Source organism: Ammospiza nelsoni, chromosome 26 (genome assembly GCF_027579445.1).
Source record: "Ammospiza nelsoni isolate bAmmNel1 chromosome 26, bAmmNel1.pri, whole genome shotgun sequence".
Taxonomy (NCBI): domain Eukaryota; kingdom Metazoa; phylum Chordata; class Aves; order Passeriformes; family Passerellidae; genus Ammospiza; species Ammospiza nelsoni.
Window position 1 is genome coordinate 623,580 of NC_080658.1, and position 23,207 is coordinate 646,786.

Genomic DNA, 23,207 nt, shown 5'->3' on the forward strand with positions numbered 1-23,207 from the left:
CTGCTCGTTGTTAATTAAATAAAGTCATCAACGGGGAGAAAGTCTTTGAGTTCAAGCCGTGACACAAAAGCGCCTTTGTCCCTCAGGTCAGAGCCCCGAGTGCCACCTCCAGTGGGCTGTGCCCAACCTGTGCCAGCGCCCAGGGACGGGTCCTGTTTAGGGGTTCCATAAATAATCTTATTTAGGGAATCTTGGAATCCCTGGGGCTGGAAAAGCCGTCTGACATCACCAAGCCCAACCATTCCTCTGGGGATGGGGACTCCAGCGCCGCCCTGGGCAGCTGTGCCAGTGTTGTTTCCCCATTTCCACGGAGAAATTCCTGCTGATGCCCAGCCTGAGGCCATTCCCTCTCCTCCTGTCCCCATCCTCTGGAAGCAGAGCCTGACCCCACGGTTGCCGCGTCCGTCAGGGACTCGTGGAGATCCAGAAGGTCCCTCCCGTTGCCTCTTTTCTCCAGGATAAACGTTCCCACATCCCTCAGCTGCTCCAGCCCTTCCTCGTGCCAGGGCGGGGGCGGCACCCGCCACCACAGGCCCGTCCTGACTACAACTCCCAGCATGCCCCGCACCGGAAGTTCCGGCACCGCCCGCGCTATAAAACCGCGCGCTGGCCTCCGCCGCTTAAAGGTGCCGCGGGGTGTGCGAGGTGAGGGGGCCCTGAGGGGAGGGCGCGGATTTGGGGGTCCCGGTGTCCCCTGGGGCCTCCCGGTGTCCCCTCTGGGCGGTCCCGGTGTCCCCAAACCCCCGGGAGGCGGCGGCGGCGGCGCTGGGCCGGGCCTCGCCCCCGTTCCGCGGCCTCTCCCGGCCCGGGGCTCGGCTGGGGCCGGGCCCGGCTCCGGTCCCCGTCCCGGGGAATCTTCTCCTTCCCTGGAAAGGCGAAACAGCCTCGGGAATTCCCCCCGCGGTGTTTTACAAGCGTGGGAAGGGAATAACCGGGATTCATTCCCGTTTTTCCGGCTTTTCCCGGTTTTGGGACATCCCCGAGAAGGGGCAGTGGGGCGGGATGAGGAATCCTCTCCTTCCCCGCGAGGCAAAAGATCCTGAAAAAAAAAAAAAAATCCCGAAAACCTAATGTCCAATGTTCTAGTGTGTGCAAGGAAAATGGGGAATAAGTGGGGTTTATGAAGATCCTCAGGAATTCACCCATTGCGGGGAAAATCGGGAATAACTGGGGTTCATTCCCGTTTTTCTGGCTCTGGATGGGAATGAGGATTCCTGCTGCTCCAGAGGGTTGGGAAAGGTTTTCAGGGGCGGATCAGGATGGGAGATAAGGAGCCCGCGATAACAATGGGCACTTTCCCTGGCAGGCATTTCCCTGGAAATGAGGAATTTCCCTGGAATTCTCTCCTTGAACCCCAATCCCGGGCAGGTGAGAGGCAGCAGATCCTTGGAAAATCCCGAATCTGAGGGAAATAACCCCAAACTGGGAATCCCAGAGCACCTTAAACTGAGGCTTTCCCCAAATTCCAGGGATTTCCATTCTTCCCAAAAACCTGCAGTATCCCGGAATTCTGAGGCATGCAGGATCCGTGGAAAAACCCACAGAAAGGATTTCTCTAAACCCCTTTTATTTATTTTTTTTTTTTTCCTTTCCCAGATGTTTCCCGCTGGGCTCTGGCTCTAGGATGTTGGAGAACCGAGAGGAAGTGAGGAGCAGCCCTGGGTTATTCCCAAATCCCGGAATTCTTGGGAATTCCGTCTCCGTCGGATAATTCCTGGGAGAGCACGGGGCTGAGTCCTGGGGCCGGCGGGAATGGGAATGCCTGGGAAAACTGGGGATGGGAACGGGAACGTCTGGAGCTGTCTGTGCCATTCCCGGGAAGCTGGAAAAGCAGGGATGGGGCGGATCCCTGATCCCAGAGCCCCCAGTCCCATCCCAGGAGAGCGGGAACAGGCGGATCCCTGTTCCCAATCCCATCCCAGGGAAGCAGGGCTCCGTCGGGTCCCTGATCCCGCTCCCGGTTTCCCGCAGGAGCTGACCACGGTGCGGGTGCAGGATCCGCGCGTGCAGAACGAGGGCTCCTGGAACTCCTACGTGGATTACAAGATCTTCCTGCACGTGAGCTGGGAACGGGGAGAGCCCTGGGACGGGCTCTGGGGTGGGAATGTCCTCAGGGGGAATGGAGGGGGTGGGAATGCTCGGGATCCTGTCCTGGGTTGGCTCCCGGATCCGGCATCGAGGGGATCCCGCGGGGACTGAGATCCTGGCCCTTGATCCCACGGATGGTTCCCTTCCTGGCTCCTCTGTCCAGGCCAGATCCAGCCCCTCGACCCCCAGATAATTCCCATGGATAATTCCCATCCTGGAACCCTCGGTGGCTGAGATCCAGCCCCTTGGTCCCAGGGATAATTCCCAGGGATCAATCCCAGGCATCATCCCCATCCTGGATCCCTCAGCCCTCGATTCCCAGGGATCCCTCCTGGGAATCTCTCCCAGGGATTCCTCCCAGGGTCATTCCTGGGGATCCCTCTTGGGGATCATTCCCAGGGATCTCTCAATGGGATCTCTCAATGGGATCTCTCTCTCCCAGGGATCCTCAGGGACCATTCCCAGTGATCCCCCAGGGATCCCTCCCAGGGATAATTCCCAAGAATCCCTCCCGAGGATCCCTCCCAAGATCCCCGAGGATCCCTCCCATGATCCCTGAGGGTCCCTCCGATGATCCCTGAGGGATCTCTCCCGTCCCATTGCTCCCAGACCAACAGCAGGGCCTTCACCGCCAAGACCTCGTGCGTGCGGCGCCGCTACCGGGAGTTCGTGTGGCTGCGGCGGCAGCTCCAGCGCAACGCCGGCCTGGTGTAAGGGCTCTGGGGTCCCACCCTGAAATGGGGGTCTGGGGTCCCACCCTGAAATGGGGGTCTGGGGTCCCACCCTGAAATGGGGGTCTGGGGTCCCACCCTGAAATGGGGGGCTCTGGGGTCCCACCCTGAACCGAGGGGCTCTGGGGTCCCACCCTGAACCGAGGGGCTCTGGGGTCCCACCCTGAAATGGGGGGCTCTGGGGTCCCACCCTGAAATGGGGGGCTCTGGGGTCCCACCTGAACCGAGGGGCTCTGGGGTCCCACCTGAAATGGGGGTCTGGGGTCCCACCTGAACCGAGGGGCTCTGGGGTCCCACCCTGAAATGGGGGTCTGGGGTCCCACCTGAACCGAGGGGCTCTGGGGTCCCACCTGAACCGGGGGGCTCTGGGGTCCCACCTGAAATGGGGGCTCTGGGGTCCCACCCTGAAATGGGGGGCTCTGGGGTCCCACCTGAAATGGGGGGCTCTGGGGTCCCACCTGAAATGGGGGGCTCTGGGGTCCCACCTGAACTGGGGGGCTCTGGGGTCCCCACAGGGCCCATCCCAAAGTTTCACCCCGACTTTTCCAGGCCGGTGCCGGAGCTGCCGGGGAAATCGGCGTTTTTCGTGGGCAGCACGGATGAGTTCATCGAGAGGCGCCGGCAGGGGCTGCAGCACTTCCTGGAGAGGTGGGCATGGTTGGGATATTTGGGGTTGTTTGGGGTTTGGGGTTTGGATTTTGGGATGGTTTGGGGGTTGGGATATTTGGGATTTGGGGTTATTTGGGATATTTGGGGTTTAGGGGATGGGATTTGGGGCTGGGGATTTGGGGAGGGTGCAGTGCCCCGGGGTGGCCAGGAGGTGGCAGCAGGGAGGGCTGGGTGGCCCTGCTGACCGTCCCTGGTGTCCCTCTGGTGTCCCTGCTGTCCCTCCTGTGCCACTCCTGTCCCCCTGCTGTCCCTCCTGTCCCATTTCTGTCCCCCTGGTGTCCCTGCTGTCCTGCTGTCCCTCCTGTGCCACTCCTGTCCCCCTGCTGTCCTGCTGTCCCTCCTGTCCCATTTCTGTCCCCCTGGTGTCCCTGCTGTCCTGCTGTCCCTCCTGTGCCACTCCTGTCCCCCTGCTGTCCTGCTGTCCCTCCTGTCCCATTTCTGTCCCCCTGGTGTCCCTGCTGTCCTGCTGTCCCTCCTGTCCCATTTCTGTCCCCCTGGTGTCCCTGCTGTCCTGCTGTCCCTCCTGTCCCATTTCTGTCCCTCTGGCGTCCCTGCTGTCCCTGCTGTCCCTCCTGTGCCACTCCTGTCCCCCTGCTGTCCTGCTGTCCCTCCTGTCCCATTTCTGTCCCCCTGGTGTCCCTGCTGTCCTGCTGTCCCTCCTGTCCCATTTCTGTCCCCCTGGTGTCCCTGCTGTCCTGCTGTCTCTCCTGTCCCATTTCTGTCCCTCTGGCGTCCCTGCTGTCCCTGCTGTCCCTCCTGTGCCACTCCTGTCCCCCTGGCGTCCCTGCTGTCCTTCCTGTCTGCGTGCCCAGGCTGGGAGGTGACAAGGTGCCAGCAGAGGTGACCTGTCCCTGCGTGCCCAGGCTGGGAGGTGCCAGCAGAGGTGACCCTGTCCCTGCGGGGTGCCAGCTGGTGCCAGCAGAGGTGACCTGTCCCTGTGCTGTCGCTGTCCCCAGGGTGGTGCAGAGCGCGGTGCTGCTGTCCGACAGCCGCCTGCACCTGTTCCTGCAGAGCCAGCTGCCCGTGCCCGCCATCGAGGCCTGCGTGCAGGGCCGGGGCCCCCACTCGGTCACCGAGGCCATCCTGCACTACGCCATGGCCGGGCCCGCCTGGGGACAGCGCGGGGACAGCGGCGGCGCGGGGCTGGGCCTGGCCAGGTGAGGGCAGGGACCGGGCAGGTGAGGGCAGGGACCGGGCAGGTGAGGGCAGGGACAGGGTGGGACCAGCCAGGTGAGGGCAGGGACAGCACGGGGCTGGCCCGGGCCAGGTGAGGGCAGGGACCGGGCAGGTGAGGGGAGGGACCGGGCAGGTGAGGGGAGGGACAGGGCAGGTATGGAGAGGGACAGGGTGGCACCAGCCAGGTGAGGGCAGGGACAGCGCGGGCGGGCAGGTGAGGGCAGGGACAGCCAGGTATGGGGACGGACCTGCTCCGGGCTGGGACTGTGGTGGGAAAAGGACGCGGGACAGGGAGAGCAGCCCGGGACAGCCCCGGCTCCTCCCTGTGGATCCCAGGGCACAGGAGCCCAGGCAGGAGAGCTGGAGTGTCCCTGGGATGGGAATATCCCCCTTTTCCAGCTGGGGTGAAGCTGTGCCCAAAAAATCCTGATATTCCCTGGGTCATTCCCTTTTCCTGCTCCGGGGCTGTGCCCAGGAATTCCCTGGGTCATTCCCTGGGTGATTCCCTTTTCCTGCTCTGTTTCCCAGCTGTGCCAGCCTGGGCAGCGCCCGGGGCTGCCTGGAGAGCTTCCCCTACTGGGGTGACCTGGGCATGGACGAGACGCGGCCGGAGAGCCCCGAGCGTCCGGCCGGACACACAGTGACCCCTCTGGACAGCCCAGAGCGTCCAGCTGGACATGGAGTGACCCCTCTGGACAGCCCAGAGCACCGAGTGACCCCTCTGGACAGCCCAGAGCGTCCAGCTGGACATGGAGTGACCCCTCTGGACAGCCCAGAGCACCGAGTGACCCCTCTGGACAGCCCAGAGCGTCCAGCTGGACATGGAGTGACCTCTAAGGAGAGCCTGGGATTCCCGAAATTCCCATGTGGACACTGAGTGACCCCTCAGGACACCCCCAGGCCCCGCAGCCCTCGCTGGGAGAGGGATCAGCGCCACTGGGAGCACTGGGAATGCGGCCCCAGCCACGGCCGAGCTCTTCCCCAGCACATTCCTGATATTCCCAGCAGGGCTTTCCTCACTCTGCTCCTGCTCAGATCCCTCTGGAATCCCCGGACTCGGTGCAAATGCCTCTGGAATTCCCAAACTGGGACAATCTGAGCCCAGCTTCCCGCCGGGAAAAGGGAGGAACGGAATTTGGGGCTGGAATTTGTGTCCCCTTCCCTCTGGGGCTGCTCCAGGGATTTTTGGGGAAGCGGGAGCAGCTCGGGTGGCTTTGGTGTCTTCCCCTCCCTCAGCACTTGGTGTGGGCAGGAAATAAAAATAAAATAAAAATAAAAATAAATGAATAAAACTCAAAACGGAAGTGGAGGAGATTTTCTGGGTTCTGCCGGGCTCGGGGGTGGAGAAGTGCCGGGAATTTCGGGATTTGGCAATTTGGAAATTCCTCACCCCAGGGGCGAATTTTGGGGAGGTTTTGGCGCCAGGGAAGGCCCAGGAATGTTTGGAATCCCTTGGGGGCAGCGGGAATGGCTGTGATTGGTTGGTCACCTCATTAATATTCACAACATTCATTAATATTCATGAGCGTGGCGCTGCCATGGCGCGGATGTGGCCAGGATCGGATCGGACCGGAATCCAGGGATCCACCCAGGTGCTGTGGATCCGTTCTGAATCCGGGGATCTGATCCCAATCCAAGGATCCGCTCCAGAGGGATCGGAGCCGAATTCCAGAGGGATCGGAGCCAAATTTGGGAATTCCGGAGGGGTTGGGGCCGGCAGGGCCCCGCCACCATCAGTGCGGGAGGGGAGAGAGAGCGGGAAAACCAGGAAAAAACAGAAAAAACCAGGAAAAAACAGGAGGAGGATGCACTGGGTTCACCCTGACAGCAAAGGGGCCATTCCCGACCATTCCTGATCATTCCAGATCATTCCCAACCATTCCAGAGAATTCCTAGCCATTCCTGGAGCAGCCAAATTTGGAGAGGAAAAAGGGATTTATTGAGGGAAAACACCAGGATTTGGGGATAGGGGAACACCTGGATTTGGGATCTCCGGGGCATTTGGGACTGACCCAGGGAAAGCAGGACAACAAGAGCGGGAGATCTCCAGGGGATTTGGGTTTTTTGGGAAAAGCAGGATGCGTGCCTCAGTTTCCCCGTGGAATGGCTCCAGGAGGGATTTTTGGGATAAATCCGCTCGGTGCCAGCGCTGGGTCCTCCGTGTGTGGCTCTGCTGTGGGAATCCCATGGGATTTGTGGGATTTGTGTGATCCAGGGAATGCCGTGGGTGGCGTTGTCCCCACGCTGCCGTTCCCGGTCCCACCTGCTCCAGGGAAAATGGGGCATGGACACAAGGACACCACGGACACCTGGGGAGGGATCTGGGGCCCCAAATCCCAACCCCCAAACTCCAAACCCACATCAGGCATCCCAAATGCCACATCCCAGACCCCCAAACCTGATCAGAAACCCAAAACCTGACCCAAAATCCCCAAACCTGACCGCAACCCCAAACCCCATATCTCAAACCCCAAACCCCAGCGCCCAAACATGACCCCAGATTCCAAACCCCCAACCTCACATCCCAAATCTCAAACCCCAAACATGACCCCAAACCCAAACCCCACACCCCAAACTCCAAACCCCGGCCCCCAAACATGACACCAAACCCAAACCTCACACCCCAAACCTCACACCCCAAACCTCAAACCCCAAACCTCAAACCCCAAACCCCATATCTTAAACCCCAAACCCCAAACCTGACGCCAAATCCCAACCTCACACCCCAAACTCCAAATTCCACACCCCAAACCTGACCCCAAACCCCATATCTCAAACCCCAAACCCCAGCCCCCAAACATGACCCCAAATTCCAAACCCAAACCCCACCCCCCAAATCTCAAACCCCAAATCCCAAACCTGACCCCAAACCCCAAACCCCAAATCCCAAACATGACCCTACAACCCAAATCCCAAATCCAAAACATGACCCCAAACTGAAACCCCGCACCCCAAACCTGACCCTGCACCCCAAACCTGATCCCAAATCCCAAACCCAAAACCTGACCCCAAGCCCCCAAGCCCAAACCACACACCCCAAACTTGACCCCAAACCCCAAATCCGGAACCCCCGACCCCACACCCCAAATCCCAAATCCCAAACCCAAAACATGACCCCAAATTCCAAACCGCGCACCCCAAACTCCAAACCCCGCACCCCAAACCTGGCCCCAAACTCCAAACCTGACCCCAAAGCCCAAACCCAAACCCCACACCCCAAACTCCAAACCCCATCCCCCAAACATGACCCCAAATCCCAAACCCAAACCTCACACCCCAAACCTCACACCCCAAACCTCACACCCCAAACCTCAAACCCCAAACCTCAAATCTGACCCCAAATCCCAAACATGACCCCAAACCCCCAATCCTGAACCCCCAACCCCACACCCCAAACCCAAACCCCACACCCCAAACTCCAAATTTCCCACCCCAAACCTGACCCCAAACCCCAAACCTGACCCCAAACCTCAAACCTGACTCCAGACCCCAAAATCTCACGCCTGAGCCCTCACCCCAGAGCCGACCCCACGCCCCTCACCTGCCCCTGTCCCGGTCACGGCTCCAGGTCGAAGGCGGGCGCCAGGAATTCCTTTGGGACGATCCCGATGTCCCGGCCGAGCTCCCCGACCCACCACCCGTACCCGGGGTACTCCTGTGGCACCGGGACCGGGGTCAGGCCCTTCCTGGGGGATCTGACCCCAAATCCCACAGAAAATACCCCAAATCCTACCAAAAACGATCAAAATCCTGCAAAAATACCCAAAATCCCACAGAAAATACCCCAAATCCCACCAAAACCCCCAAATCCCACAGAAATACCTCAAATCCCACAAAACTACCCCAAATCCCCTGGGTCACGGTTTGGGGTTTGTGCCAGAGGGGGTAAAAAACCCAAATTTAATCCTAAAATCCAAATTCATCCCTAAAATCTGAATTTATCCCTAAAACCTCGCAGGCTGTGCTGCATCTTGGCCGCTCCACAATCCCAATTTCAAAGCAATCCCAATTTTTAACCAATTTTAAACCAATTTTAAACCAATTCCTTCTCTACTGAATCTCGGGATAAATCTTAGGATAAACTTGGGCCTAAATCCTGGGATTTTCCAGCATCTGAAGGGATGGAAAAAACCCCAAATTGATCCCTAAACCCCAAATATTCCCCTAAAATCCAAATTTATCCCCAAACCCCCGCAGGCTGGGCCGTTCTACAATCCCAGCCCCAATTTTAAAACCATCCAATTCCTTCTCTGAATCTGGGGCTAAACCTGGGCCTAAATCCTAAATTCCCCTAAATCCCAAATTTCCCTAAATCCCAGGATTTTCCAGCATCCGAGGGGATGGAAAAAAACCCCCAAATTGATCCCTAAAATCTGAATTTATCCCTAAAACCCCACAGGCTGCGCCGTTCCGAAACCCCAATTTTAAAACAACCCAATTCCTTCTCTGCTGAATCTGGGGCCAAACCTGGCCCTAAACCCAGCCCGAATTTCCCCAAATCCAGCCTGAATTTCCCCAAATCCCGGGATTTCGGGGTCGGCACAGCCCCCAGACCCTCCCCAGCCCAGCTGCAGCGTTCCCCCCGCGCGGCGCTGGAAGAATTAAAAGCGCATTAAAAACTCGCGGCAGCGGCGCTCGCGCCTCGGCTGGCGCTGCCAAATTGCCCCGCGCCGCCTCGTGCAGATGTTCGTTAATTATGCTAATTTTTATTAAATCATTAACGCCGAGCCCTGGCACGGCGGAGCCGCCTGAACCCTGCTCCGGCCCGCTGGAATTCCTGGGATTGGGGGAGCGCGAGGAGGAGGAGGAGGAGGAAGAGGAGGATGGGGTTTTGTTGGGGTTTGGTTAATTAGGGCTTAATGAGGGCTCTGCTGCGTTGGGCGGGGAGGGAATTTTGGGGGGTTTTATGGGAATTTTGGGGGGTTTTATGGGAATTTTGGGGGGTTTTATGGGAAGGATTGGAAAGGAGGGGATGGGTGGGAAAAGGGATCCTGGGAGTGGTGTGGGGGGCACTGGGAGCACTGGGAACAACTGGGAAGTGGAGCAGCATCTTCTCTGTTCCCGGGAATCAGCAGGAACGGGGAAATTGGGAATCTGGGAGTCCTTCAAGGCTGGGAATGGATTTGGGGTCACTGGAATTCCTGGGAATGGGATTTGGAATGGCTGGGAATGGGATTTGACGTCAGCCCGAGTCTGTCCTACCCATCCCAGGAATCCCCAAACTGGGAATCCCATCCCACCAAGATCTGCCCAATCCCAACAGGATCCGCCCCATCCCAACGGGGTCTCCGTGTCCCATCCCAACAGGATCCACCTGTCCCATACCACCAGGATCCATCCCATCCCTACGGTGTCTCCGTGTCCAATCCCACCAGGATCTGTCTGATCCCGAAAGGGTCCAGATGTCCCATCCCAATGGGGTCTCCACGTCCAATCCCAATGGGGTTCAGGTGTCCCATCCCACCAGGATCCACGTATCACATCCCACTGGGATCTGTCCCATCCCAATGGGATCTCTGCATCCAATCCCAACAGGGTCCACGTGTCCCATCCCAACAGGATCCATCCCATCCCAACGGTGTCTCCATATCCAATTCCACCAGGATCTGTCTGATCCCAAAAGGGTCCAGGTGTCCCATCCCAATGGGGTCTCCATGTCCCATCCCAACAGGGTTCAGATGTCCCATCCCAATGGGGCCTCTGCATCCAATCCCAACAGGATCCGTGTGTCCCATCCCAACAGGATCCATCCCATCCCAACAGGGTCACCATGTCCAATCCCATCACGATCTGTCCCATCTCATTGGGGTCTCCACATCCAATCCCACCAGGATCCACGTGTCCCATCCCAGCCCATCAGAACCCGCACGTCCCAAAGATCCAGGATTTATCCAATTAACCATTCCCCATAAAAACACCAAACCACAGCCCCAGGATTTATCCAATTAACGATTCCCCATAAAAACACCAAACCACAGCCCTGCCGCCACCCCGCCCTGCCCGAGGGACCCCAGGGTGACACTGAGGCGACATTGAGGTGACACTGAGGTGACACCAGGCCCAGGCTCCATCCCGGATCCCCGTCCCAGGCCCGGGAAGCGCGGGGCTGCTCTTTATTGCGCGGTGGAGCCCGAGGCGGCGGCGAGCGCGACTGGGGGACGATGTGACGGACAGGTTTCATCTGCCGAGATGTTTCATCTGACCAGAGCCCAGCTCTGCCTCGGCCTGAGCAGAGAGTCCCACCCCAGGTGTCCCATCCCAATGGGGTCTCCATGTCCCATCTCACTGGGGTCTTTGCATCCAATCCCAACAGGATCCATCCCATCCCATTGGGGTTTCCACGTCCAATCCCACCAGTATCCACGTGTCCCATCCCACCAGGATCTGTCCCATCCCAACGAGGTCTCCATGTCCCATCCCACCAGGATTCACGTGTCCTGTCCCAATGCATCAGAACCCACACGTCCCAAAGATCCAGGATTTATCCAATTAACGATTCCCCATAAAAACACGAAACCACAGCCCTGCCGCCACCCCGCCCTGCCCGAGGGACCCCAGGGTGACACTGAGGCGACACTGAGGTGACACTGAGGTGACACCAGGCCCAGGCTCCATCCCGGATCCCCGTCCCAGGCCCGGGAAGCGCGGCGCTGCTCTTTATTGCGCGGCTGAGCGCGGCGCAGAGCCCGAGGCGGCGGCGAGCGCGGCTGGGGGACGATGTGACGGAAATGTTTCATCTGCCGGGCCCATCTGTGCCGCGCGCTCCTGCCGCTCGCCCCGAGAGAGGCGCCGCCGCAGCTCCGCATCGCCTTTAATATTCTCCTAAATCACCTCCCCGGCGCGCTTCAAGGGCCATTGCCGCCGCCGCGCCGGTTCATCTGGAGTGCACGGCGGAACGGGGGGCACGGCGAGGGCAGCGGGAGGGCAGGGCCGCGGCTCGGCCGGGATTCCCGGGGATTTGGGGGCCTGAGCGCTCAGCATTGCAGGGGGAGGGAGGGAGTGCGGAAAAAACGGAAATAAAAATCTGCAGGGAGCGGCTGGGAGGGTTTGGGGGTGCAGGGATGTTGGGTTTGGGGGTTCGGGGGTGCAGGGACTGGGGGATGCTCGGGATTCGGGAATTTTGGGGTTCAGGAGGATCTGGGGTGCAGAGAGGATTTGGGGGTGCAGGGACTGGGGGGTGCTCGGGATTCGGGAATTTTGGGGTTCAGGAGGATCTGGGGGCTGCAGAAATGTTGGATTTGGAGGTTCAGGGGTGCAGGAATCGGGGAGTGCTCAGGATACAGGAATTTTTGGGGTTCAGGAGGAGCTGGGGGTGCAGGGAATGTTTGGGGGTTCAGAGATATCGGGATTGTGGGGAATACTCAGAATTCAGGAATTTTTTTTGGGTCCAGGACCATCTGGGGGGTGCAGGAATGTCAGATTTGGGGGTCAGTGGTGCAGGAATTGGGGGGCTGCTCAGGATTCAGGAATTTTTGGGGTTCAGGAGGAGCCGGGGGTGCAGGGAGGGTTTGGGGGTGCAGGGATGAGCAGAGAGCAGGGGGATGTGCGGGATCCATGGGATTTGGAGTTTCAGGGATGCAGGGATTGGGGGGAAATGCATGAGAATTGGGGGGTTCACATCTCCAGGACTACCTGAGGGATGAACTCAGGGATTTGGAGTTTCAGGGATGCAGGAACTGGGGAGAAATATGCCAGAATTGGGGGGAAACACTCCAGAATCGGAGCTTTCACCTCTCCAGGAGTGGTGGTGGTGAATTTGGGGATTGGGAGTTTCAGGGATGCAGGATTTGGGGGAAAAACGTGCCAGAATTGAGGGGAAAACGTGCCAGAACTGGGGTGGAGCACTCCAGAATTGGGGTGCAACGTGCAGGAAACGGGGTGAAATGTGCCGGAATTGGGGTGAAACACTCCAGAATCGATGTGAAACACTCCCGAATCGGGGTGAAACATTCCAGAATCGGGGTGAAACACCCCATAATCGGGGTCAAACACCCCATAACCGGCGCTCGCACCTCCCCGGCAGCACGGGCGCTGAACTGGGGGATTTGGAGGTTCAAGGATGCAGGAATCGGGGTGAAATGCGCCGAAATCGGGGTGAAACACCCCAGAATGGTATGAAGCACCCCATAACCGGCGCTCGCACCTCTCCGGCAGCACCGGCGCTGAACTGGGGGATTTGTTTGGAGGTTCAGGGATGCAGGAATCGGGGTGAAACACCCCAGAATCGGTGTCAAACACCCCACAACCGGCGCCCGCTCCTCCCCGCCGCGCCGCTCTGAGCCCCGCGCTCCGCAGCGCGGCGCGGGCGCCCCGAGGAGCGCTCGGGCTCTGCCGCATCCCCCGCGTTGCCGCGGCAACCGGAGCGGCCCCGCCGCCGGTCCCCGGGGCCGCTCGGGCGGCTCCACCTGCGCCCCCCGGCCCCCGGCGGGGTCAGCGCGGGGCCGGCAGAATTAATGAAGGCGGCCGCTAATGAGGTGTCGGCGGCTGTTGATGCTCTCCGTGTGTCGGGGGCACTCGCATTTCCAGAGCTCATTATGGGCTGCAATTAGGCTGCGGCACCGCCAGATATTTAGCTCCGGCTTTTTTTTTTTTTTCCTGTTTTTTTTTTTTTTTTTTTTTTTTCCTCCGCTCTTAAATTAGCATTTTAATAACGCCGCTGCCGAGCGGGGAGAACAACACCAAAATTGGCCGTTTTTCACGGGGAAAAACTTCCCGGCTCGAGTTAATGGCAGAGTTGTGAGGGAGGGAGGGAAAAAAAAAAATGAACCTTTCCCGCCTATCCCAACGGGGGGGGGGGGGGGGGGGGGGGGGGGGAGGAAGGGGAAAAAAATGAAATGAAATGAAATAAAAAAGCGAAAGGGAGTGATTTTTATTTGGTTTATAGCACGCTCCTCCGGTTCCGAAATTTGCTCTGAGGCCGATGATTTTCGGCTTTAGAGTCGCGGCCGGAGGAGGTCGGAGCTGAGGGAGGGTTTGGGATAATTCCGCATCCATCCCGAACCCCGAATCCCAAATCCCCCAAAAAGGGAGCGGGGTGCGGATTTGGGAGCGGCAAGTGCCGGTTCCGGGATGGATCCGAAATAAAACTGGATCAAAAATCAGATCCAAAATCCCATCTAAAAAATCAGATTTAAAATCCCACTTTAAAAGTCCTATTAAATTCCCGTTTAAAAATCCGATCCAAAAATCCCATTAAAATCCCATTAAAATCCCATCAAAAATCGCTTTCCAGACAAAACCCCGGCGTCGCTTCCCGCTCCAAAAGTCACCGATTGTTCCCTGAAATTCCCCGGATTTGGGGCAGGGAAAGGGGATTTGGGGACAACCCTGGAGGGGGATTGGGGAAGGGGACACGGACACGTCACAAATTTATAGGGAATTGGCTGAACCGCCCCTTTTTTTCTAGATTTTCAACCCAATCCCGTTCCCAATCCCAATCCCAATCCCAATCCCATCCCAACCGCTTCCTTTTCCAGCAGGATTCCTGATCCCGGTTATTTGGTGATCCCGAATCCCCTGGAATTGGGAATTCCAGGATTTTCCTTCAGGGTTGGGGATTTCGGGGATTTTTCCTTCAGGGTTGGGGATTTCGGGGATTTTCCTTCAGGGTTGGGAATTTCGGGGATTTTTCCTTCAGGGTTGGGAATTTGGGGATGTGGGGGAAAAGCGGAGGGACCCTGGGGGTCAACCCCAGTGGGATCAGCGGGATTTGGAACCGGGAAATTCCCGTTTTCCCCCCAAATCCAGGCTCCCCCCACCCCGGATTTCCCGCCGCTCCTTTTTTGTTTTGTTTTGGGTTTTTTTGGTTTTTTTTTTGGGGGGGGGGGGGGGATCGTTTTAAACTCGGGATTTTTTCGGGAATTCCGGGAATTCCACGGATTCCAGAGGGAGGGAGCGGAGCCCGGGACTGCCCGGAATGCGCGGAATTCCCGCCGGGATTTGGGGTCAGCTCCGGGAGTTCCGGGATTTCGGGGATTTCTGGGATGTTTTGGGATTGGTTTTTTATCCCCGCAGTTTCTCTGTTATTCCCGCGGTTTTCCATGGAAAAAATTCCCGAATCTGCCGGCAGGGGTGGGTGCGGATGGATGGAATGGAGATAGAACAGTGAGTGGAAAATAGAAAATAGAAAGTGTAAAAATTACAATATAATATAAAAATTATAAAATTTTTTAAATTATAAATATAAAGTATAAAACGTAAAATTAAAAATATAACAAAGAAAATATAAAATGTAAAAAAGGAGCAAAGTATAGCATATAAAAATAAGATTAAAAAATTTAAAAATAAAGTATAAGCTATAAAACATAAAATGTAAAAAATAAAATATATTTAAAATATGTAAAAGATAAAATATAAAAATTAAAATTTCAAATTTAAAATATGAAATTTAAAAATAAAATATAAAAATTAAAATATCAAATGCAAAATATAAAACGTAAAATGTAAAGTACAAAAAAATGAAAAAGAAAAACTAAAATTTAAATTTTAAAATATAAGCTAGAAATTATAAAGTACAAAATACAAAACATTAGATAAAAAATATTAAATTAAAAATAGAAAAGCAATGGAAAATCCCCCGTTCTGTGGAGCACATCCAGGAGTGAATGGAATTCCCAGGATCCAGGAAAATCCGGGAATTTCCAGGCTGGGAAGAGCCCCCGGAGCCGCCCCCACTCCCGAACCCCGAATTTCTGCTGAGCCCCAGAACAAATCCCAGAGAAAAATCCCGGTTTTAATGCGGGCATCCATGAATTTGTTTTATTTGCCTGTTTATTTATTAATAGTACGATTTATTAAATTAAAATATTATTTGTCATTATTTTAATAGCAATTTTCTTACTTTTAAATTTTATTTATTATTATTAATTATTCTTGAATTATTTTTTATGATTGATGAACATGAATTTACCTCTCTGTTTACCTGTTTGTTTAGTAATTTATAATGAATTAACATTTATTGACCTCTTTGTTTACATGTTTATTTACTAATTTATAATGAATTAATAATTAATTAATGGCTTCGTGTACCTGTTTATTTACCTGTTTATTTAGTGATTGATAATGAATTAATTAACATTTATTTATCTGTTTGTTTACCTCTTTATGTATTGATTTATATTGGATTTGAATAGCTGTTTATTAATTAATTAACATTAATTTACCTGGTTTTTTCCTTGTTAATTTATTAATTTATAATAAATTTATTTCCATTTTTATCAATTAATTAACGTTAGTTTACCTGATTATTTATTAATTGATTGACATTAATTTACCTGGTTATTTATTAATTTATAAGTAATTTCTTTCCCTGATTTTTATTAATTTATCATTAACCCACCTCCTTATTTAATAATTAAGAATTAATACAGAATTTATTAATGACCCTATTTATTAATTAGATCTTTCATTCCATTCATTAATGAAATTTATGACATTTATTAAACGAGTTCATTTTCCCACCCGAGGCTCATCCCAGGAAATTCCCGAGGCGCTGATCCCAAATCCCTCCCGGTTTTCCAGGACCCTTTGGGATTCCCAGCGATGAATTCCCAAGGAAATGTGGGAACATCCCGGAATTCCTGGGAATTCCAGCCCCGGCGGCCTCGGCATTCCCGGGATTTACGGGATGAGGAACGGACCCGAGTTTATCCCGGAATTCCTGGGAACGGGGACGGAACTCCGGCTTCTCCTGGGGGGTTTATCCCGGGAATGGGTGGGTGAATCCCTGAGGAGGGGGGAAATTTGGGATGGAACGTCTGGGATTTGGGATGAAGAACCAGAATTTGGGATGGAGCACCAAAATTTGGGTTGGAGCATCTGGGATTTGGGATACAGAACCAGAATTTGGGATGGAGCCCCAAAATTTGGGATGGAGCACTGAAATTTGGGATGGAACGTCTGGGATTTGGGATAAAGAACCAGAATTTGGGATGGAGCACCAAAATTTGGGTTGGAGCACCGAAATTTGGGTTGGAGCATCTGGGATTTGGGATGAAGAACCAGAATTTGGGATGGAGCACTGGGAACGTGCAGGTGATTCCCTGCGGATGGGGGAAATTTGGGATGGAGATCAGGGATGGGCAGGTGAGGATGGACGGGGGGAAATTTGGGATTCAGGATCGGAAATGCGCAGGTGAGGCCCTGAGTGAGGAAAATTCGGGATTTGGGATCAGGCATGCACAGGGTTCATTCCTGAGGATGAGGAATATTTGGGATGCAGATTTGGGGATGCGCAGGTGAGGCCCTGAGTGAGGAAAATTCGGGATTTGGGATCAGGGATGCTCAGGGTTCATTCCTGAGGATGAGGAATATTTGGGATTTGGGATCAGGGATGCGCAGGGTTCATTCCTGAGGATGAGGAAAATTCGGGATGCAGATTTGGGGATGTGCAGGTGAGGCCCTGAGTGAGGAAAATTCGGGATTTGGGATCAGGGATGCGCAGGGTTCATTCCTGAGGATGAGGAAAATTCGGGATGCAGATTTGGGGATGCGCAGGTGAGGCCCTGAGGGCTGGGCACAGTTTGGGATCAGCCTCGTCCCTGTCCCTGTCCCCAAACCCATCCCTGTCCTTGTCCCTGTCCCTGCCCCAGGAGTGACCGGGAGTGACCAGAGGTGACCAAAAGTGACCAGGGGGTCATCAGGGGTGACCAGGGGTGACTGGAAGTGACCAGATGTGACCGGGCGTGACCAGGGATGACCAAGGGTGACCAGGGGATCACTGGGGGGTGACCAGGGCGTGTCTGGAAGTGACCAGGGTTGCTCGAGGGGTGACCATAGAGTGACTTAGGGGTGACAAGGGGACAACCAGGGGGTGACCAAGGGGTGACCAAGGGGGTGACCAAGGGGGTGACAGAGAGGTGATTGAGGGGTGACCCAGGGGTTACCAGGGGGTGACCAAGGGTGACCAGGGGATGATCGGGGGTGACCAGGGATAACCAGGGGGTGTCCAGAGGTGACCGGGGTGACCAGGAGTGACCAAGGAGTGATTGAGAGGTGACCAGGAGGTGACCGGTGGGTGACCGGAGGGTGACCGAGTGGTGACCGAGTGGTGACCGAGTGGTGACCGCTGCCTCCCAGCTGCCGCCATCCCGGCGCTGCTGCCGTTCCCAGCGGGACCATTGCGGGCACCGGGAGCAGCTGAGCCCGGGCCGAGCTCATCCCGCGCCGCCTCCGGGGACGGAGCGGGGAGGGAGCTCAGAGCTGGCCCCGTCCCCAAATCCACGGAAAATGCCACTAGATGTCACCCCGCGCCTTCGGCTGCCGCGGGGAGCGGGAATGCTCCCGGTTCTACCGGGCAGGGATGGAGGGAATGAACGGATCCCCGTTTTGGGGCAGGGATGGAGGGAATGAACGGATCCCGGTTCTACCGGGCAGGGATGGAGGGAATGAACGGATCCCGCTTTTACCGGGCAGGGATGGAGGGAATGAACGGATCCCGGTTCTACCGGGCAGGGATGGAGGGAATGAACGGATCCCGGTTCTACCGGGCGGGGATGGAGGGAATGAACGGATCCCGGTTCTACCGGGCAGGGATGGAGGGAATGAACGGATCCCGCTTTTACCGGGCAGGGATGGAGGGAATGAACGGATCCCGGTTCTACCGGGCAGGGATGGAGGGAATGAACGGATCCCGGTTCTACCGGGCGGGGATGGAGGGAATGAACGGATCCCGGTTCTACCGGGCAGGGATGGAGGGAATGAACGGATCCCACATTCCCACAATTATCCCGGAGGAGGAACCGCTGGGACAGGAAAAAGGGAGCAGGGCCGGGAATGGAGACATGGGAACAGGGTTTTGTTGGGATTATGGAATTCCGGGACGAGGTGAGTGGGAAGGAGCTCAAACCCCATCCCATTCCCAGCCCTGCCATGGTCTGGGATCCCTCCTGCTATCCCAGCCCAGCCTGGCCTTGGGCTCTTCCAGAGATGGGAATCAGGGATGGGAACTGGGGATGGGAATGACTCTTCCCTTTTCCCAAGTGAATTCCCAGTGTTCTCCTGATAGGGATTTTTGGAAAGATCCGTTGGCACCTCTGGGGTTGTCACCCTGCACCTCCCACATCCAGGATCCCTTGGGATCAGCATTCCCGGGATTCCTGGCGTCAAACAGGGCCCGATTTCCCTGGAATTGCCCAAGGAACACCGGGACAGGGTCGGTTCCCACATTGGGGATCACGCCCAGATCCAGCCTCGGCAATTCCACCATTCCCTGACCCCATTCCGCTCCCGGGGCCCAGATTTCCCGGGAATGCCAGGCCGGGAAGGCGCCAGATGGGATTTTATAGGAGCCGCTATTCTGTGGTCGGAGCCAGCGGGCGCCGCGAGATTAATTCCGTGAAATTAATTGGGACAAGATTGAAAAGGAAATTAAGGCGCAGCTGAGTGAACATTCCCAACCTTTTCCCTCCTCCTCCTCCTCCTCCTCCTCCTCCTCCTCCTCCTCACCCCTGGATGAACACGGCCTGGGAAGATCCCAGCACGGGCAATTCCCCAAATTCCCAAATTGGGAATCCCCAAAAATGGGGAATTTGCAGGTTTCCAGAGCTGGGTGCAGGATCAGGAGGGGAAGCTGCTCCTCCAACCCCAAAGCAAGGCCCAAATAGCCCCCAATCCCAGTAAAAACCAGTAAAAACCAATAAAACCCAATAAAACCCAGTAAAACCCAGTGAAACTAATAACTCCCTCTCCTGACGTCATTAATTTACTTTTAAATCTTAATTTTGGGTGATTTTGGCACCTTTTGGCCTTGAAAATGAGCTTGGATCCAAAAAGATTCCTGCTCCTCTCTCCCTGAGGATGCGGATAAAGTCACCCCATTGGAAATGGGAAATAATATGGGAAATGAACCAAATTCCCCAAAATTCCCCAAAAATTCCGGCTCCTACCTTGCTGAGGATGTGGATGAGGTCGCCCCGTTGGAAGGAGAGCTCGTCGGGATTGTCCCCGTGGCAATCCCACAATCCCTGGTAGTAATTGGAATAATCGCAGTCGGAATTTTCTGGGCAAAAGGGAAAAAAGTGTCAGGTTGGTGAGGGATTTATAGGCACAGGATCATGGAGGTGATTCCAGAGCTGAAAGTTCTCCTGGAGCTTCTCCGGGATGGGAAAGGCCCCAAATCCATTTGGAATGTTGAATTTTGAGGTTAGGAAATGCCGGGAATTCCATGGAATTCCATCACGGGCTCACTGGCCAAGGGATTGGTGCTCCCCAAAGAGTTTGGTCCCAGTTTTCCAGGGATTCCTTTCCCAGGAATTCTCATCCCAGCTCCTCTCCTGCTCCCCAGAGGGACTGGAGGGCATTGGAGGCATCCCAGGGATATCCGGGGGGATCCTGAGGATTTGGATCCCAAAATTCCTGCCGGATCCCTCCCTGGCTTTTTAGGGATAAAAATCCCACTTAAAAAATCCCAAACACCTCCTTTATCCCAGGAATTTTGGGAGATGTCTCCTCATCCCATCGGGAAGAGTCTTCCCAAGTGGAATTCCACCAGTGGCAGGAGTCAAATCCCAGGAATTTTCCTGTTCTCCACATTTTCCACTGCCCAGGGTGCTCCAAAGTGGCCAAAATCCCAAAATATTCCCCCCATCCATATCCTGGGAATCCTTTGGATGGGGACCTTACCCTCCTCGCTCCCGAAATCCTCCTCATCCTCCGGGAATGGCGGAGGCAGCTCCTCATCTGCGGAGGGAAAAAACAGTGGGAAAATCCGGGAAAAACAGAGGGAAAAATCTGGGAAAATCCGGGAATGCCGCAGCTGCGGCAGGCCCAGGCCTCAGAGAGAATCCTGGGAATAAAAAATTCCCGGATTGATGGTGAGGAGAGGAAGTATCGGGGAAGATTTTCATGGGAAACCGGAATTGTTGTGGGCACCGGGAAAAAAAGAATCGGAGAATTCCTGCAGGAAGAGAGGAAGAGGAAATTCCAGAGGGGAAATTCCAGGCTGGGAATGAGAGGGAGGAAGGAGGAATTAGGGAGGAAGGGATGGAAAGGAAGGAATGATCCCGGGGAAAAGGCGGATTCCAGAGGGGCCGGGAAGGCCCGGAAAAATGGGAAGGGAGTGGAGCTGGGCGGAGCTTCCCAAATTTCCATCCTCATCCATGGAAAACCCATTTCCCTTCCCACTGACATCCCTGCCTGCTCCTTGTCCCGTTCCCAGGCACATTCCTGGAGGATTTGGAGCTGGGAAATTCAGCAATGGCATCCATGGAGATGGAGAAGACCCTCCCCACCATCCAGGGGTTTTCCTGGAATCAAATCCAATGGATCCAAGGGTTTTCCTGGAATAAAATTGGATGGATCAAAATGTTTTCCTGGAATCAAATCCAATGGATCCAAGGTTTTTACTGGAATCAGGCCTGGAAGTGAAGCTCTGCCTTCCCAACTCCACCCAACACTTGGATTCTCCAGGACGGAATCAAAGGGAAAAGCTGAAAAACTTTGGAAAATTCCGCTTCTCCCTCCCACCCCACTTTTGGGATCCTCATCCCGGGGGTCCGGAGCCGCCGGCGCATCCCGGGAAGCTTTGGAATCTCTGCGGAGCCGAGTTTTTAATGGAGCAATTTGATTCAATTTTCCAGTCGATAAAATTCCCCGGCAGCGCTCGGCGCTTCCGAACGGACACCTTCACTCCTGATTTAACATTCCCATCGAATCCTTCCCGGGAAATTGGAAAAATTTATCACCTGTGAAATTTTATTTGGCCTCGGCCGCGTCTGTTTTTGTAAAACTTCATTAACGCCGAGGAAATTATCTCTCCGTGGCTTTTCCCGGTTTTTTTATTCCCGTCTCCCGGGTTTTTTTTCCGTGGTTTTTGGTCAGGAGGTAAAGGAGGGAGAAGGAGGTGGAGGGAGGATGGGATTGGGGATTTTCCAGGGGTTTTGGGGGGTTTGGGATGGAGGAAGATCCCAAAAGTTCCCAAGATGAAGAGTTGGGTTATCCCAGGGGAGCTGGGAAGGCCAATCCATGGAAATTCATGGATGTCCATGGAAAACCATGAAAACCCATGGAAGTCCATGGAAATCCATGGAAATCCTTGCCAGGCTACCTCAGGAAAGCTGGAAAACCTAATCCATGGAAAACCATGGAAATTAATGAAAACATATGGAAAATATATGTAAATCTGTGAAAACCTATGGAAATCCATGGAAATCCATGGAAAAACCATGAAAACCCATGGAAATTAATGGAAAATCATGGGAATCTATGAAACCTCATGAAAATCCATGAAAACTCTGAGGGCTGCTCCAGCAGAATCCCCAGATCCAAAATTCCCAGAAAAACAAGTTTTGGATTTGGGAGGTCCATCAAAAGTTCATAATAAAGAAATGGGATAAAACCTTGGAATTTTGGGTGGGTTAAAAGCGGAGATATTGGAATGGCACCGGTGCATGAGGGGCTGAGGTTTCCTCACATTTTTCCAAGGAAAAGTTGGGAATTTGGGATCTCACCTGGCATCACCTCGTAGATGTCTTCACCTTCCAGCTCCTGCTCCTTGGGATTCAGGGTGGAATTTTGGGAATTGTTCATGGAATCGGAGCTGTCCCGGTCCTTGGAGAGCTCTTCCTCCTCCTCCTCCTCCTCCTCCTCCTCCTCCTCCTCCTCCTCCTCCTCGTCGCAGGGAATGGTCAGGGAGCTCAGGTCTGCCAGGAAAGAGGGGAAAAGGGATGGAAAAGTGGGAATTCTCCGCATTCCAGAGGAGTGGGATCAGGATCCAAATCCTGCACCTGAGAACGGGCAAAAAACCAAAGGAAAAACCAAGGAAAGATGGAAAAACCCAGGAAATAACCCCAAATTCAGGGATGAGTCCTGAAGGGATGCATCTGGGGGGTTCCAGAAGTTCTGAGAAATTCCAGAGGGTTCCAGAGAGTTTCTGGAATTTTCTCTGCCTCCAGCTGGAGCAACCCCCACAAATCCGGGCGTGGGTGGACGGAAAGCCCCGATCCAGGTGGGAAAACGCTTCCCAAAGATCCCAAAACCCAAAAAACCGGGAACGGCTCCAGACTCACCCCTGAGGAGGAACCGGATCTGCTCCACCCAGTCCTGGGCCTCGGCCGGGCTCGGAGCTGCGAACTGCCGGGAGAATCCATTATCCTGGGATCTGGGATCTGGGATCTGGGATCTGGGATGAGGGGACAGGGACCCGCCATTCCCAGCCCCAGGCCACCGGGAAAAGCCATTCCTGGGATTTATCTCCTGGCTCCAAGTGGGAGCGGAGCACAGCCAGAATATCCCAGGAAAGCTGGAAAACCTAATCCATAGAAATCGATGTAATTCCATGAAAACTCATGGAAATCAATGGAAATCCATGAAAACCCACAGAAATCCATGGAAGCCCTAGCCAGGCTATCCCAGGAAAGCTGTCAGGTCTAATCCATGGAAATCCATGGAAACCCATTCCCATTTCTCCCCCGCTATTCCTGTTTCAACCCCCAAATTCCCATTTTTCCATCAAAATTCCCATCTGCCTCCCCCCAAACTCCCATTTTCCCCCAGAAAATTTCCATTTTTTCCCCTGAAATTCCCATTTCCCCCCAGAATTCCCGT

General features: G+C 54.8%; 2 protein-coding genes across 12 annotated transcripts in view; one reads left to right on the forward strand and one right to left on the reverse strand.

Annotated features, from left to right (window-relative positions):
• Positions 1 to 593: 593 nt before the first annotated feature.
• SNX11 (sorting nexin 11) lies at positions 594 to 5,963 on the forward strand. Of its 11 annotated transcripts, XM_059488955.1 has the most exons (8): positions 594 to 645; positions 1,307 to 1,368; positions 1,597 to 1,645; positions 1,972 to 2,058; positions 2,698 to 2,798; positions 3,369 to 3,467; positions 4,445 to 4,645; positions 5,193 to 5,963. In XM_059488955.1, exons 3-8 carry the CDS (start codon positions 1,625 to 1,627, stop codon positions 5,539 to 5,541), a joined length of 858 nt encoding a protein of 285 aa, XP_059344938.1. In that variant the 5' UTR covers positions 594 to 645; positions 1,307 to 1,368; positions 1,597 to 1,624; the 3' UTR covers positions 5,542 to 5,963. The 11 variants fall into 11 exon arrangements, with proteins under 11 accessions (XP_059344938.1, XP_059344939.1, XP_059344941.1 ...); XM_059488956.1 differs by lacking the exon at positions 1,307 to 1,368 and having other exon boundaries at positions 600 to 645; XM_059488958.1 differs by having other exon boundaries at positions 613 to 645; positions 1,597 to 2,058; positions 2,531 to 2,798.
• An 810-nt stretch (positions 5,964 to 6,773) lies between these two features.
• The window catches only part of SKAP1 (src kinase associated phosphoprotein 1), a 61,516-nt gene continuing 45,082 nt past the window's right edge, over positions 6,774 to 23,207 (reverse strand). Inside the window, exons 8-13 of the mRNA XM_059488950.1 lie at positions 22,670 to 22,733; positions 22,112 to 22,303; positions 20,286 to 20,342; positions 19,550 to 19,662; positions 8,206 to 8,319; positions 6,774 to 6,927 (exon numbers count right to left, since the gene is read on the reverse strand). Of these exons, the coding sequence (XP_059344933.1) occupies positions 8,221 to 8,319; positions 19,550 to 19,662; positions 20,286 to 20,342; positions 22,112 to 22,303; positions 22,670 to 22,733 (525 nt within the window). The 3' untranslated portion in view covers positions 6,774 to 6,927; positions 8,206 to 8,220. The remainder of the gene's footprint in view (positions 6,928 to 8,205; positions 8,320 to 19,549; positions 19,663 to 20,285; positions 20,343 to 22,111; positions 22,304 to 22,669; positions 22,734 to 23,207) is intronic.

Bases quoted from the DNA above. Each gene is read 5' to 3' on its own strand.
- SNX11 (XM_059488952.1), top strand. From the start codon at position 1,753: ATGGGAATGCCTGGGAAAACTGGGGATGGGAACGGGAACGTCTGGAGC. The intron at 2,799-3,368 runs GTAAGGGCTCTG...CGACTTTTCCAG, and splicing joins CAGCGCAACGCCGGCCTGGT to GCCGGTGCCGGAGCTGCCGG. The intron at 4,646-5,192 runs GTGAGGGCAGGG...TCTGTTTCCCAG, and splicing joins GCGGGGCTGGGCCTGGCCAG to CTGTGCCAGCCTGGGCAGCG.